General features: G+C 37.7%; 1 protein-coding gene across 6 annotated transcripts in view; it reads right to left on the bottom strand.

Moving 5' to 3' along the window:
* Window positions 1-13,333, bottom strand: part of RTTN (rotatin) — a 142,542-nt gene that overhangs the window by 32,253 nt on the left and 96,956 nt on the right. For all 6 annotated transcript variants that reach the window (XR_009005111.1, XM_057527198.1, XM_057527197.1 and 3 more), the window contains 5 exons: window positions 11,345-11,537; window positions 9,673-9,763; window positions 6,344-6,497; window positions 3,229-3,366; window positions 493-710 (listed from right to left, as the gene is read on the bottom strand). Coding sequence is in view for 5 of the 6 variants with exons in the window: in XM_057527198.1 (XP_057383181.1) it covers window positions 493-710; window positions 3,229-3,366; window positions 6,344-6,497; window positions 9,673-9,763; window positions 11,345-11,537 (794 nt within the window). In the remaining variant the exon portion in view is untranslated. The remainder of the gene's footprint in view (window positions 1-492; window positions 711-3,228; window positions 3,367-6,343; window positions 6,498-9,672; window positions 9,764-11,344; window positions 11,538-13,333) is intronic.

Raw genomic sequence — 13,333 nt, 5'->3', positions numbered from 1 at the left:
CACGGTTTGGAAAGGGGGCATCTTCTCAGAAATATGCCAACCACGTCCACCTTCCTCCACGGACATACACCTTAAACATATAGTTCATTTACAGTAGAAGCCAAATGCCATTGAGGTAAAAATATTTTCAAAGATGTAAACGTGTCTTGAAAGTGGCGATAAACTATGAATTATACCTGTATACCTGAAACGTGATCATTCCGGTCATGATCCGGCAAACTATTTTGATAATCAGCCGGATTTAAATTACTAAGGTTTCATTTTGAATTTTTACATCATGTGTATTAAAGAAACCGGTCAGCATCAGATGAATGAGACTGGTGAGGAGATGGTTAATTTAACTTTATATATTTTTCTATTATTTAAATGGTCATAATGAGCATTAATTGTTTTTTAATTCAAATGATTGAAAAAAATTCTTACAAGACCAAGATTGAAAGTCAATTCATTTAAAAACTAAACCAAATCTTGAAAAATTAAGAAATCACATACCTGAAGAATTACTTCATTAAGTTGTTCTAGAGATTTCTGACTCTCCTGTGTTTTATCAAGAAGTGAAGCCATCGTTGGACTGTGGCATAAACTTGTTTTGTCCTTATCCTGGAGATGCGTCTTTGCTTCTTCAGTCAGGAGAAGAGAAAGGAATTGCAGGCTGGCAGTACACAGAGTGGGGCAGGTGCTAGACAAACCCACACATCTGCAGAACATATCTGAAAGAGAGAATAACTCCATATGTAAATGACTGAAAACTTCTTCCAAATTAAAGAAGTTAATCAGATTTATTTGAGTAATGAAGTTTATAGCTTTTTTATTTCTAACGAAGTAAAGCTTATTAGCACACGAATAACCGTAGTGTTTAAAGGTAAGTTAAACAGTACTAAGACAACCTACTTATGAAGGAATCTAATTTTCATTTTGTTCTTTTTATATAGGTTCTTTTTTATATGAGTGTGAGTGTGTGTGTGTACAAGTGTACATATACACAATATCTGCTAAGATCTAAAATAAGAGGATTATATATAAATGAGTACTGATCCCTCTGGGGTCTACTGGGGGACCCAAAAACACTCTAGAGTTTTTGAGTTTTTATTTCAGTGCTAACCTTAAAAAATAGTTAATGTAACTCTACTCTGGATTATCTAGGTTACTATTTTACAAATAAGTGTGATTGTTTTTCTGTTTTCAAACAAGTTGATGCTAAACAGTACTTAAAACAAGACCCAGCTTGCAGTGTTGGCATAATGCAGGAACAAAGGTTTCAAAGTAGTTCAGAGAGAGAACAAGAGTGATTATGAAGTGATCTGCAAGTATAACAGAGAGGAAAGAATAGGCAAACAAATTCAAAAGAATCTAAACTGAAGCAGTCATTATTAATTTCCTGTTGTGAGCACTGATTTAAATTTAGTCAGAAGAATGTTTGCTATATTACATTAATTTTATTAATTTGACTGCACTGGTTTATAATTTTGTGCTTTACTTTTATATTATTTTGGATTTATACTTGTCTAAGAGTTATAACCGTAAGAATTTCTACCTAGATTCAGGCTTATAGAAATTCTTATGTTCTTAAGTAACATAAGAAAAGAAATTTAGTCAGCAGGTTTCATGGGAATCATTTAAATGATGTCTAAATGTTAGTCAGATTTGAGAAAAAACTGTTATAGATAAGTTACAAAGTGACTTAATATGTCTTAAATGCGTATGGGCACATGGGATGGAAAATGATAAGAGAAACAGAAAACAAACAAAAACAACCCCTCAGTAAGGAATATCAATGATCATTCTTATTAGTTATATTTTCATTAACATTGTTATTATCAAAGCTAACAGTATATGTAGTAGGTTGTTTTTTATTGGCACCATTATTATATAAAACCGTGTGTATATTTTGTAGAAAGATTGTGAATTTAATATGTCTTTATTTTATCACTAGGGAAATAGTGTCAGGTAAACAGTCTTAAATCATAGGTCAGCAAACTTCTTCTGCAAAGGGTCAAAGGGTAACTAGGTATTTCATGCTTTGCAGGTCATGGGCCTTTGTCACAAATATTCACCTCTCCACCGCTGTAGCAGGAAAGCAGCCACAGGCAGTAAGGAAATGAATAAGCGTGGCTGTGTTCCAGCAGGATTTTATTTACCAGATCAGGCAGTGGCCAGATTTGACCAGCTGGCCTAGGTGCCCCATATGAGGGCCGTAAAGCATGCTGCTCTGTACTCCTGGTGATTCAGATGATAAAGCAGTTTCCCCCCTGCCCCACACCATGGATGCAAGAGGAAAATATTAATCACTCACTTGGTCAATCTCTTTCAATTTTTATCTCTTTTAACAAAATAATAATCCCTAAATGGTCACTATTCCCCTTAGGGTAAACTCAGAACTCCTATATCCAGATAACTAACAATTCTGTTTCTTGCTGAACATGTACTTGCCCATAACCTTTCTTCAAAACTACTACTCTGGTGACAAAATGTACCATACATGTAAGTTTACAGAATGACCAAATGATAAAATGAAATGTGAAAAAATAAGTCAATTGAATTAGCGGAAACTTAAAAGAACTCAATTTTGAATACATTTTAACTGGCTATTTTTAAAAGGTAACAAATGTTATTTATATACATTTACGTAAAAAAAGGCTCTTGCTATGCTAAAATTTAGAAGAGACTTTATGAAAAATTAAAGACAGCAGTAATATAAAAAACAATCATTTGTTTATTGTAGTAGGCAACTACTATATGGAAAACATCTTACAAAAATAATTAACTACACTATACCCTTGGCTATCAGAAAATCCTCATGTCTCAAGACAAGACACTATTTTTATTATAACTTTCCAAGTTATCATGTAAGCAGGATATTACATAGGCAGCTTTACCCACTCACAATGCGTATGTGTGAGAAAAGAGGTGGGTTTCTACATCAACAGAAGAAAATCTATCTCATTGTTTTATAATTACATCATATGTGTCTTCATAATGCCATAGGCTTTTCTTACTTTTTTTACAGTATCTTGACATATGTTTCATTTTTTTAAAAATGCATTTTTTGGGCTCCTCAAGAGCATTGCAAATTTCTCGAAGCAAGTACCTTGTTCCTCTTTCATATACCATGCCATAATTACTTAATTTTAGAGAATACATATAAATTATATATAAAATCAGACATAAGGGATTATCTTAATTTTTATTAGCAGAACAACCCCAAACCCAGAGAGACTATCTTCTTACCGACCACCGTCGCCCAGTACCTGGCCAGACCCATCGTAATAGATGGGAAAGAGGCAGGGCCAGCTTTCCTCAGGAGTGCGGCCAGAAGGTTAAATAAATGTGTCCATGTCTGATAAAAAGCCGATATTAACTCTATATCTATAAAATTAATCAAAACATTTCAAGTTATTAACACAAAGAAGAAAAAACTCACCAAGACACTTCATTACACATGAAATAAGAGGTATGTATTTCATCAAATGAAGACAAATGTAATGCAACATGATCCAAAATTTATTTCAATTAATTTCTCCTTTTCATTGCTTCTTAAAGATCTCTCTTCCACCCACCCTCCTACAGACAAATGTATACACACTCGCACATCCTCCTCTTATTAAAGCATATTCAACAATAAGCAGAAACTGGCAACTTGAATATTAAGCCATAGCCTCAGAACTACAATTGGGCACATCATAAAAACATGTCATTGCTTGTGCTACTTCTGTAAAAGTGAAGTTTCTCCTGTTTTCTTTATCCCCTCTAGCAGCTTTGTGTAGGGGTGAAAGGGGAAAACATAATGGCCAAGGTCACAGCAGTAAAGAAAGGAAACTTCTTTGAAGAACAGAAAAGAGTATTTCCCCAAAAGGAAAACTATGATACAAAAGAGGATTCTGCAGCTTTGCCTATGTACGGCTAAGGGTGCAGCAATTAACCTTCTAGAGGAAAAACAGCTTTTCCCTTCTCTCTACTAGGCAAATGGGAGCTGGAGGGCAATAGCTACCTTAGGACAGCCATCTGTGGCCACAGCGCCAGCAGTTATCTGCCAACTGTGTCAAACTCATTACAAGGAACTGAAGGCTCCCCCCTCAGTGTTCTTCAGCACCCATGAGGCACTGGGAAAGAGCATCTTCCAGGGAGTTTGGATTGTAGCAACCTTTGGTGTTTCTCAACCTTTTTGTCATTATCAGCTCTATAAATAGGAGTCTTTTTAATCATATGTCACCTTATCACAATCCCCATGAAATATTAATTTCACAGATACCATATATCTGTTTATGTAATATCTATATATTTATACTTTACACATAAAAAGAATAAATATAAAGCTTACTAGCTTTATTTAGTATAGGCTTACGATGGTCAAATAAAATATTTAAGTTTAAAGTTAAATTAAAAACTAAAAAGCTATTCACATTTAACTTTATAACTGTGCTTGCTGAATAATTTTAATGTAATTTATTTACACATATAAATTAAGATATATAAAATTATATATGAAAATCATCAAGTCATATAAATATATACCAGAAGTATAATCAATGTTTTATAAAATCATTCAAAACTGTTATTTTTCCAGAAAAAAATTTTAATTTCTTAAAAATTATTTTAGTGAATGTTTAATGTTTGAAAGATATGAGAAAATGACTATTAACTTAACCACCTGCTAAATATACATTCAGATATTACTGACATTTCTTCTTTTCAGCACTTGGCATAATTAATTATGGGTTAAATAACTTCCATATACTTAAATATTAAAATATATACCATTTTAATTTAATTTTCAAAGCCCCAAATCAAAGCAAGGAAATGAATAAAACATCCACAAGGCAGCCAGTGGCAGCCAAAACATGCAGGCCACCTCTTGTCATGTGACTTTGGGATCAAGCATTAGATCAAAAGCACTCCAGTCACAGCCGTGTTCACACCAGCTTTTTAGCACTGATCTTGCATATTTCTCAGGCATGTTCCATGAGCTCAACGTCAAAGCTTCTCAAGTGATACCCAACAAGAGGAACTAAATACTAAGGAATAAGATTTTATTGAGTAGAGCTGAGCTTTTGAGGGCCACAAACCCCTCCAGCAGCTAAGATTTTTCTCCCCCGCCCCTTTCCCTCCAGAATCACTTTTTGCTCCGTGTAGGGAGACATCACCCTTGTAGCGAACGCATGGTGTAACCTAATTAGCTTAGTCAGGACATCACTGCCACTTGTAAAATTTCCATGTAAGTAATTACTGCTGCTCTAGCACTGGGATAACTTAGTACTGATGAGACACTGAGGACCGGCTTTGCTGGGCATCATAAACCACTTCACTTACCAGACTTAAACCCTGCAAATCCATAAATTCAAAGGACTAAATAAGAATGAATTGATGGGCAAAGAGAATTATCAAATGATCAATTACTTCATTATAAACTATTTTAGACAATTATCATATCTTAATTTTGACAACGAACCTTGTTGTTTTAATTTTCTCGCCTACTAAGCTCTATGTTCAACATTTCATCAAAGTATATTTTTTAAGAATTCCAGGACTTCCCTGGTGGTGCAGTGGTTAAGAATCCGCCTGCTAATGCAGGGGACACGGGTTTGAGCCCTGATCCGGGAAGATCCCACATGCCGTGGAGCAACTAAGCCTGTGTGCCACAACTACTGAGCCTGTGCTCTAGAGCCCACGAGCCGCAACTACCGAGCCCGTGTGCCACAACTACTGAAGCCCGTGCGCCCTAGAGCGAGCACGCCGCAACTACTGAGCCCACGCACCACAACTACTGAAGCCCGCACGTTCTAGGGCCCGCGCACCACAACTACTGAGCCCGCGTGCTGCAACTACTGAAGCTCGCAGGCCTAGAGCCCATGCTCCGCAACAAGAGAAGCCACCGCGATGCAAAGCCCGCACACTGCAACAAAGAGTAGCTCCCGCTTGCTGCAACTAGAGAAAGCCCACGCACAGCAACAAAGGCCCAATGCAGCCAAAAAAAAAAAAAATTCCAGACCTTAGGAAATTTCTGATACTGCATTCTAGACTTGCTTAAACTTGTTATTTAGCCATAGACTATAAGAATAATTTACTCTCTAATACTTAGTGCACTTTCTAACATTTCATAAAGAACTTTACCCTCATTTAAAATGACAGCACAGGGAATGGTCTTTTATTATACTACATAACTGCCTCAAATGGTCTCCTGGAACCACTTAAAATATCCAAACTATAAAACTCATTATAAAAGGCTTCCAAAATACTGGCAAAGAACAACCCAAAATGTGACCTTGATCTGAATACCTGGTGCAAGGTACGATATTCTTCCTCGGTGTTATTTACTTTCATCCTAAACTAAAAAAATAAAGCTTACCTGATATATCTTTGGTGCATATGGTGAGAACTCTGATGACGTTTGTGATAAGAGGCTTCAGAAGCTCATCCTGAACCACAAGGTCAGGATCCACCACTAAACATGACTGCAGAAGCCTGGACAAAGAGGACAGGTATTCTAGGAGAAAGGACACCTATTCGAAAGAGGACATAAAGTAAAACAAAGCACGTCATATGAAAAGCCCATCGCAGTGATAAAGTATTTTAGCTCTCTATGCATTATAAGAAGTCACTTCTTTGTAACATAAGTTAATAAAAAGTAATAAAATATTCATCATAATTTTTAAAGACCTAAAATGAATACACAGCAGACAAAGCATTATTTTTCTCATAAGCATGTCATTCATGGCCACATTAACACTCTCAACTATAATAATACCAAACAAAGCAATATTTCCAAAACCAAATTCTGAATTCTATTTAGAGAAAGAAAGTCTTTGTATTTTTCAAGTAGCTAAGCTGTAGAATCAATACTCTGGAAGAAGCAAAAAAGGCAGTCCACAACCAAAAAATCTACAATATTGTAAAGAAAGATTATAAAATACTCTTTAAAGTGTACAACTGAGGGGTGGGAAAAGCCAGCTTAATAGCCTAGTTATTGCTACAAATAAAATGCAAACATGTCCAATGTTTGGCCTCAACTATCCTTCAGCATAAAAATACTGTTCTTAGTTACAAAAGAAAAATTAAATCTTCCCCAAAATTACCAATAAAAACATCTCTGGAATGTTGCTTGATACATACTAATACCATAAAAAGTATTAACTGGCAAAAGTACTTTAAAAAAAAAATTCTCTGGATATGTAATAATTTAAGAATAAACTGCGAGGACTCATTTGCCCACTATCCCCAGGCAATGAGACAGCCCATATAAATGAACTTTACAGAGATATTCTGAAGCCTCTGTCTCGTTCTGTACACACGTGTGCACACAAACACACACACTCACAGTTTTTCCTCCCACCTTATTCGGCTGCTGTTGTGAGAGCAGGGACCATTGGGCATTTGTGGAGGCATAGTGCCTCTATGGTAAATGGCCTCAGACTATTTCCTAATAGTTCTTCTGCCCTACTTCTCTTGATGAAAGGTACTCCCTTTATCTAATCTGCAGATATATTTTACATAAAAGTATAGGTGGCGCTACACTTTTCCTATTGGGTAGAATGCAAGCAGTTTGTGAAATTTAATTTCCTTATTGCTGTGAAGTATTTTTTGATCCCTTCATACACTACACTACTGAAGTTACAGCGAGTCTGCCCTCTCCAGGTATGGTGTAACCATAAATAGATAAACCATGGGAGGTGAGAGCCAGCAGGAAGCATTAGAGAGAGAGAACAACTGAGCTGTCAAAGATTCTTTTGTAAATTACCATACTGAAGATGTAATCAGCTATTGACATGGTAGTTCATAAAGTGACTCTTTTTTTATGTTTGAAACTCTGTCTTCAAATAAATAGACCAACCAGCCAACCCCATGCTTCAGAACCCTCGTACCATGGTTGCCTGCAGGCTGGCCATGCAGAGTCCTGCCCACACACTCTGCCCACAACCCACGGCCTGTTTCCTCACCTCCGAGGCATCCGCTCACATCTCACCTCCAGGAGGCCTTTGCTGACCAACCGACAAGAAAAACATCAACCTGTCTCCCCTTTCCCCATCCTCATTTTTTTTTTTCCACACCATTCATCACCATCCGATAAAACAGTTAAATTTTATTTACTGTTTACTGTCTGTCTCCTGTACCGAGGACACAGACTTCATGTGGGCAGGGGTATGTGTCTGCTTTGTTCACAGATGCATCACTGGCACCTATAACACAATGTGGCAAAGCATATGCTCCAAAGTTTTTCTGGAATGAATGATCTTATATAAGGACAAAAAGGCAAGAACATTTAGTCTACGTAAGGCTAGGTAGTGCAACAGTAAGAGAGTGGCTTCTAGAACCAGGCTGCGTGGGCTGGAATCTTGGCTCTGCCCCTTACTGTGTGAGTGGCCCTGGGCAAGTTACTCATCTCTGGGCTCCAGTCATTTCCTTTATAAAACAGGGCCGCTAATGGTACTTCATGTGATTGATGTGAGGATTACATAAATTCACACAAACAAACACCCATGAAGGTTTGTTACTGTTATTATTCATCCATTCCACAGGGACTGAATGAGCACCTGCCATGGGAAGGGCACGGTGCCCGACACTCAGGACACAATGGCATGAAACAGGAAGGCCCTGCCTTCATGGAGCCCTGAACCCTCTAGCCCCATCTCCGCCTCGCAGATTCCGCTCTGGCCACTCCTTTCTGCTTCTTGAATAGGCCAGCTCTCAGGGGCCCTGCTATGCCCCATAGGACCAGCTTCCTCACTAACGTCAGGCCACACGTCACTGTCTGAAAGCCCCTCCCTGACCACCCCATGCGGAAAAGCCCTGCCCCCCCAACTCTGACCTCACTTCCTGTCCCTGCTTTTAGTTATTCTTCTTCGATGTCTAAGACATCATCAGGCATATATGTAGCTGCTCACTATCTACTCTCCCAACTTGAGGGAAAGGGTCTTTGCTTTATTCATTTAGGGAAGATCCTGGTACACAGTAGGCCCTTAATAAAGATTTGCTGGATGGACAGACAGAAAAATGGAGGCGATGGCCATTACGCAAATAAGCACACCCACAAATGAAAACGCTGCACTGGGACAGGGCTTGGAAGATGATGCACAGTGTTACCCATCCTTGTCCCGGGGGGTCTGCCTTATTCAGAAAGCTCAAAGAAGACAGCGCAAGGCAAAAGACACTGCTAGCCCACCTGTGATTACCTCTCACCCCAAATCAATCGTGCAGCCCTTCTTACAAAATCTGATGTTAAGATAACACTTCTATTAGCAGCAACTACACTAAATTATCTGTGAAGGAACAAACATAAATTTATTCTTATTAGACTGAGTTTTGAATATACACAGAATTTAGTCACTAAGTATTTCACAACTTCAATTTATGTGGAAATGACAGAGACAGCCTAAAATCACAGACAGGGAAGGTGGGCTATACAACATCCCCTTTTTTTAATACGGTGCTCAAAGATACCCAGATCCTTGATTAAACATTTCTAGCTGGTTAATGATGGAACCAGGAATACAATCTAGGTCTTCAAACCTCACTGCTCTTTTCTACCATCTATTAAGTAACCTATTTCAAATAACCTCGTCATACCACGTATATCCTGAGAGATTTTCAACCTTCTCCTGTGGTTAGTATATCCTCAGCAGAGTTTACGTTTCTGGCATTTAAGGGTAAACGAACGCACGTGCAGACGCAGGCGCTTACCTGAGCCTGAGTGTGTTCAACAGGAAGTGACGCAGGCAGCAGGGCCCGGAGCTCCTGGACGCTTGTCTCTATGAGGGTGGCATCTGCGACGCTGTGAAGGACAGAGAAGGAGCACCCTTCACATGATTGGTATGCTTATTGCTGAAGACTAATTCAGTAATCAGAATTTAAGAAATTCGGATATAACCATGAACAGAATTCAAGAAAAAGGATTTTTACAAAATAAAGGAAATAAACGTTTATAAAAAGTTACCCTACAATATTTCAGAACACAGGAAAAGATCTCATCAGATAAATGTGGGAAACAAAGAATTCTAAGAAAAATATCTAATGAAACCTATTAAAAGCAGAATAAAATATAATAAAGCCCTTTCAGAAGGAAAAGAAACAAGAGAAAGATCTTGGTGGTTACGTCCCTATTTAAAACAGGAAAAACATTTGCCAGGAAATAAGTTCTGATTTAGAAAGTAAAAAACAAAATAATGAAAAACAAACAGGAAAAAAAATTTTTAATCAGAAATAAAGAACATGGATGGAAATATAAGCCTTTGCCATAAAAGAGCCTTTAATACCTCTGTGCCCTCAATGTCACAACAGACTCTTAACTGACTCTGGAGAAGCAAGAATATTCCTAAAGCCCCATTCTGACCCTTTTTGAGGCAGGAAACATTCAAGAAGGAATCAACTAGCAGTTTCCTTTTTTCAACTCTAGTAGGCATCAAAGTAGAAAAGATGACAAATGAATGTAAACAGAACAAACTCACACCTTGCTGCTTATTATAAAGGGCAGAGTAAAGGAGTAATCACAACTGAGTGAAGGGAAGCAAGGCAGACTTCTTTCTTTTTAGACTGTTCTTATCCCAGAAAGAAAGAGAAAGCATTGTGATTGGGCAAAGAGGAGGAAGACATTTCAGACAGTGAATGTTCAAAGGGCAGAGACAGAGAAATGCAAATGAATGTGTGGTGAACAGGAGGTAGGTACACTTGGCTAGAATAAACACATGTCAGGAGAAAAGGAACACTTAAGAGAGTACCCTAGACAACAACACTTTTAATCCTAACAGTAACCCCATTAACTAGGTGTTATTAATGACACTTCAGAGATTAAAGTTACTTTCCCAAGGCTGCAACACTAGTGAGAGAATGAACTCTAATTAGGACTTAAGTCAGACGGAATTCAATATCCTTGGCCTTTTTAACTATACCATATAGCCAATCAGAAAATCAGAAAAAGTTATGTCAGACACTGATTAATATTAGATAAATGAAAGAACCAAATCATGATTTCCCTAAATTTTATCAGACTACTTTCTAATAAAACTCTCAGGCTCCCATAACTAAATAACTCCAAATGAACTTTAAAAATGACTTTTCAAACCAAGGATGTTACTCTGATATGACTGCTAGGGAGATGAACCCCAAAACTCCTTCTTCCATTCTGAATGACCAAGGTGACTTGCATGATATTCCTTGAATGTGGCAGAGGACAAATAAGGTTTCAGAACTTCAGAGTTTAAAAAACATCAGGACGGGGAGCTGGTGAAGCTTAACAGTCAACATAACAAACCCATCCAAGTGCTTTAACAGATCTAAAATAAAAACTGTCGAGACAATTCTGGCAAAAGCAAAAGCCTGCGGTCTACACGCCTCTCTGGGAGTATTTATCTCTTACCTACAAAGAAGCTCTATGAGACGAGCTTGTCGAAAAGCATTTGCAGTGTCGCCTGGAGTCGTTGCCAAGAGGCTGTCTAGGAGGCTGCACATCGCGGAAAGAAGAGGCGGAGTGACAAAAACACACTGTCTGGGCAGAGGAGCAGAAAGGGATGAATCATGAGGAAGCCGTGGAGATGCAGTTTCATGCTGACCTATTATTGAAATAAGTGTGAAAATTATCACCATTTTGTTTACCTTGTGGTTATGTACAATATTCACAAGTTTTGATAATCAGAGGAAAGTTCCTAAAATTGCCAAAGAAGAGATGGCTGGGAAATTCCCTTAACTGCTCAACACACCTCAACCCCGAGGCCAGGGAGTCAGACGTCCAACTCCTCCAGAGTGTGTGTGTGTGTGTGTGTGTGTGTGTGTGTGTGTGTGTGTGTGTGTGTGTGTGTGTGTGTGTACATGCATGTACACAAGGGTGTGTGTGCCTACCTTGGGTGACAGTGTACTAGCCAAGACAAGAAGGGCAGGGCATGGTTTTGTGTCCCAAGCACTCAGACATTGAGGCACAAACCAATGCTCCACAATCCTTTTTTTGAAACTCTAGGGGTCAGAAGTGTTTCAGAATTCAAAATATTTTTAGATTTTAGAAAAGTAATAAGGTACGTGTACCATATATTAATTAACACTTCCAATGGAATCTTGGGCATCACCCCATAAGGAAATAAATATTTCTGCAATGTAGCAGACACATAATCACAGCAAGCAGGATGAATACATAAGCAAATACAACCTCAAACTAGAATTGGTCAGATTTTGCAGCCAACTGTATGCAGGTACGGGCAAGTTTTACTGCCACCTGTGTTCTGAGAAAACTTTCCGTTTTCAGAGATTCTGGATTTTAGAATTGAAGATATGAGGGAACTTTCCTAGAAGACTCAGCAGGGTACTGCTAACAAGAAAGCTTAATCGGCCTCAAGATTCCCTCATGACCTTCGTTTCTTATTTCTTTTTTAAAGAAACATTATATTTTGAATAAATCAAACTTACAGAAAAGTACAAGAGTACAAAAATTCCCAGTATACCTTTACCCAGATCCCTAAATATTAGTATTTTACCACATTTTATCTACCTACCTAGCTTCTTATGAACTGTTCGTGAGCTGCACACAAATACCCCTTTAATCCTAAGTTAACTTCCTAAAAACAGGACTTTGTCTTTTATAACCACAGTACAATGATCAAAACCAGGAAATTAACATTGATGCAGTGGTACTATCTAATCCATAGACCTTTTCCAAATTTTGCATACTGTCCCATCAACATCTTTTACAGCAAAAGGAAAAAGTTCTTTTTCTTGTTTTGATCCAATTCGAGATCTGCTTTGCATTTAGTTCTCATGTCTCTGGGTTTTGAACTGGAAGGGTTCCTCAGTCTTGCTTTGTTTTTCAGGACCTGGACATTTTGTGAGGAACACAAGCTAGTTCCCTTGTAGAGTGTCTGATGTTTGATGTTGCCTCGTCATTAGATCTTCAGGACATTATATCAGGAGAAACATGATTCCTATTTGTCCCATTACGGGTGGTGTTAACTTTGGCCATTTGATGGATTAAGGTGGTGTCTACTAGGTTTCTCCATTATAAAGTTATAATATTTCCCTTTGTAATTAACTAATTCCTTGGAGGAGGCCCTTTGGGACTATATACTGTCAAGACAGATTTGATATTTTAAACTAAATTGGGAAAATTAAATTTAGGGAATTCCACAGAAATAGTGCAAATGCTTTTAAGGGAAAATTTTATATATTCACAAAAGATGTATTACATGTCTTCAGCACTTCTAGGGCAGCATACAGAAGAAAAGAATACCAATAAAATAGGAAGGGCTTAACATTTAAGAAATTCAAACTCATTCAATATATTAAAAAAAATTAATGTTTTATCTGGAGAGAACTATCTCAGTTATTTATATTTGTAATACTCAAACATACTACGATTTTTATT

This window comes from Balaenoptera acutorostrata, chromosome 13 (genome assembly GCF_949987535.1).
Source record: "Balaenoptera acutorostrata chromosome 13, mBalAcu1.1, whole genome shotgun sequence".
NCBI classification, from domain to species: domain Eukaryota; kingdom Metazoa; phylum Chordata; class Mammalia; order Artiodactyla; family Balaenopteridae; genus Balaenoptera; species Balaenoptera acutorostrata.
The sequence above is the reverse complement of the archived record's forward strand: the minus strand, read 5'-3'. Positions and strand labels throughout refer to the sequence as shown.